The 3,833-nt window shown below is 30.0% G+C and overlaps 1 protein-coding gene and 1 long non-coding RNA gene across 2 annotated transcripts in view; one reads left to right on the top strand and one right to left on the bottom strand.

The window, feature by feature from the left end:
- Window positions 1–479, top strand: LOC109586257 (uncharacterized). The gene is made up of 3 exons (XR_002186904.1): window positions 1–39; window positions 99–306; window positions 362–479. It is a non-coding gene; the product is annotated as an uncharacterized LOC109586257 (long non-coding RNA).
- Window positions 480–2,059: 1,580 nt separating this feature from the next.
- Window positions 2,060–3,833, bottom strand: part of LOC109586249 (uncharacterized) — a 6,805-nt gene continuing 5,031 nt past the window's right edge. The window contains exons 3-5 of the mRNA XM_020002424.1: window positions 2,779–2,831; window positions 2,207–2,387; window positions 2,060–2,157 (exon numbers count right to left, since the gene is read on the bottom strand). Of these exons, the coding sequence (XP_019857983.1) occupies window positions 2,060–2,157; window positions 2,207–2,387; window positions 2,779–2,831 (332 nt within the window). The remainder of the gene's footprint in view (window positions 2,158–2,206; window positions 2,388–2,778; window positions 2,832–3,833) is intronic.

Here is a 3,833-nt window from a genome sequence, read left to right as displayed (position 1 = left end):
TACACACAAGATCAAGTTATTATCCAGTTCTATATTCCAGTATGTTATTAAATATTAATTATCATTATAATAATAATTATTATACTAATAATTAATAGATAACACTGAAGTGCACTGGTGAAGCTCCTGTACACGTTACAGTTACTGTAATGTGTAATAATGGAACTGATAGCAGTACAACTTACCTAATAAAGCAAAAGATCAATGTAACAGGATTAATAATAGTCCCTCAGTATCAACAGTGTAATATCAGTACTGTATTTAGTAATGAGGCTGGTAGTAGTGAACCATTTATACTAGGATTTGGTAAGTATATATATGTGTCTATATTACGGTGTGTACTCAAGTATTACATTAACAGATACATATCCTACTATCACTAGTGGCACTAATATTACTATTGTCACTATTATTGATACTGCTATTACTACTACTGATCATGATACTATTACTGTACAAACATCTCCTACCATCACATCTCCTGCTATTACACCTGTTTCAACAAGTTTTAATATTAGTATTGGTTAGTATTCATTATATTTCAATATAATGGATTAATACACATTATCTATGTTAATTTATTATAGTTATTATCATATCAGTACCATTGGGTGCTGTTACTATATTATCACTAACATGTCTTATTGTGTTTATTATTATTAAGTACAAAAGGGAGTTTTGCAGTAAGTATGCATATACTATTTATTATTAATTATCAATTACAGGGTTTACTTCATTGCAACAACGACAACAAGAGGTTCCTACTTCACATAATGAAGCATATGAATTTAACACTTTAATCATTGATAATAATCCTGCTTATGGACAAATAGGACAAGCTGGAGCAGTTAGCATGTGATTAGTTAAATTTGAAAATGCTATACTAATAATGTATTTTGTATTAAGATTGATATCTTAAGTATACATAATTGTGAAAACACACACATTTAAACTATAGCTTTTTTTTATAGTAAAAGAACTATAAACTATGATAGACAGACTGACATGGAGACTGCCTGTTAGGCCCACCTGACAAGAGACTTTATAGCAACCAATAATAATCATGGCTTAACATTAATAATAATATTGCCACTAAGACATCAAATAATAATAACTAATGCCTGCAAGTTACTAACAAATCTAGTTTACTACAACAGCATGTACACAAGTGTGACATTTAAAATGTAGTAGAAATTGGGACCGTACTGTAGTAACTTGATATCATGCTTACATACATACATGCACATAATTATGTAATTATTTCATTTTATGTAAATTTAGTTCATTACTAGTTGTAGTTTTTACATGTGCCCATACATTCCTTTAACAGTTGTGTGTATGCTATTGTCTCTTGTGATTCTCTCTTTCTGTCCTCTTTATTCTTTCATTATCTCTTAGTATCATTCTATTGTTTGACTTTATAAGGATACTGATTGGTGTTATGTACTCTTGGTGCTCAAATCACTATTTACAACAGGTACTTTTGTATAGGAATAGCTTAGTATAAAATCAAGTAGGTATGAGGTATCAAATATCAATTAAAAAAATTAAATTGATGAATTATATCAAAATAATTTATAGTAGTACCATAATTAACACACATATGGTAAAATCCCTTGCAGCATCAGTTTCATTTGCTTTGCCAACTGCAAGATATAGATAGTCCTTTGTTTGTCCTCCATACATTGAATTTGTGAAAATAGCATTTTTCCTGAAACAAATAAATTAAAGTACCACTCTCTTAGCTCTATAAACATACTTTATTGCCCATGGCTTTATGATGATCCTATGATTATTATTAAAAATACATATACATAACAAGTTAATTAACTTACTTCATTTTTACATTTGATTTTTATAGCGTCTATTAATAGTCATGATAATACTTTAAATTAAAATAATGCTAACTTTTAAAGACTTACTTTTATGCCATTTCAGCATTAAAATGCATAAAATTACAAGGATTAGTAGCACAACAAAACCAATGACAGCAGCAGAGATGATACCTATACATAGTATATTTACATTATAATAAAACAACATCTTATAAAATAAGTTGTTAACCTGAAGATGATGTTTTTGGTGGAGTAGTTGGTGCTAAAGTTGGTGTGACACTTGGTGATGATGAGCTAGTTTTTATAGGAGGTATGGTAATATCTAATAACAATTTCAATGCCAAATAATACACATAATACTGAATACTTACCAACTGTTTGTATATATGTACTACCAGCCTCGCTAATACTGATATTACACTTTTGATTTAGCGGTATTGGTACTGATCCTGTTATATTTATTAATTGTTTAGTATTCTCCGTTAGTACAACACCAGTTTCATTACATTGTATAATAACAGTTATATTCCTAGGGGCTTCACCATCAGTACACTTAAATTATTGCAAGTATATTATAACATAATTATCTAGTTTTTATTTCTTACTCGTGGTATATTGAAATGCAATGTAACATCACCAGTCTCAGTGTAGTTATCAAAAGTCAGATTGAATGAGTAACGGCCTAGAAAATGGTTATATTACCTCTTTAAAATGACAATTAAATATTACCTCTAAAACTAATATTATTAGATAAGCCTATTCCAACATCATTAATAGGAGAAACTGATACATTATTCAATATACAAGGTTCATGATTAGTTGCTGATAATACAATATTAGTATTATTATTAGTAGTAGTAATGTTCACTAATTCATTGACTATATAGTATCCAGTGATAGGTACATTATCCAGTGTATAAGGAGCTGTCCATGTTAATAATACACTGGATCCATTAATGAAAGTGTAATTCAGATCAACAACACTATTCAATAGACCTAAAGAAGTAAATAATAGTCCTGCAGCCTATATTACATTCTTATTTTTGTGTCATGTGAATGAGATTCATGACTTATGATATTCATAGGGATAGGTACCATAAATGGAAAATTCACCCTTCACCTATACAGCTCCGCTATATACTTGCTTGCTCTGCTTCAAGAATGGTGAATCAGTTATAGTCTATGTCTCTGTAGCAACTAATGCTATGGTATATTTAGCACTGAAATTTCTGATTATTTTCTCCCTAAGATACCTCATAAAGTTTGTGAGGATTTACTATTGCTAAAATGTATTTACATCATTGTATATTTTGTTTGCTCTTTCTTTATTCCTAAAAGTTCTCCAATAAGGTGACCTTATACAAGAGCAGCTAATGCACTTAAAGTTAAGATAGTTATTGTACAAATTCTTTATAGGTGAAGTTTTTGGTCATGGATTTTCAATCTCACTGATCCTACATCAAGTGCTTTGTCAACAAAGGTTTTTTTATGCATAAATTTTGAGCTGTGTAATGCGCATCATTTGCAAGTTTGCAAAGGAGCTGAGAAAAGCATGGCTCCTCATCATTGGTCCCAATATGCACCCTAAAGAATTCAGTGCTCAATGATTTGAGCAATGAATCAAAAGTCATTAATAATTATAAGCTAGAGTAAACTCTAACACTTATAATACTAAAGTTAAGTTTCAAAAATTCATTATTAAAGCATTAGCTAAATAGCTTTGTAAAAATTTTGTCGCTTGATGTCTTAGCCTTTCCTGGTTTTATTCTGTAGATCAGTAAGGCAGCCATGAAACCATAATGCATAAAGCCACTTCAATATGTTTCACGGTTTCTGACTGTTCCTGCATAATATGAGCAGGTTTGTGTGCCGGATTATAGCTAAACTGCATGTGTGTATAATGAATAGTGATGTGACACCATACAGGCGGGTAACAGGAAACTATAAATCATTTGGAGTAGCTTTAATAATTTTCCTATTTTTTACAATAATTACATA

Source organism: Amphimedon queenslandica, unplaced genomic scaffold, assembly GCF_000090795.2.
Source record: "Amphimedon queenslandica unplaced genomic scaffold, v1.1 AMPQUscaffold_12915, whole genome shotgun sequence".
NCBI classification, from domain to species: Eukaryota; Metazoa; Porifera; class Demospongiae; order Haplosclerida; family Niphatidae; genus Amphimedon; species Amphimedon queenslandica.
Note: the sequence above shows the minus strand (reverse complement) of the source record. Positions and strands in the feature narration are given on the sequence as shown.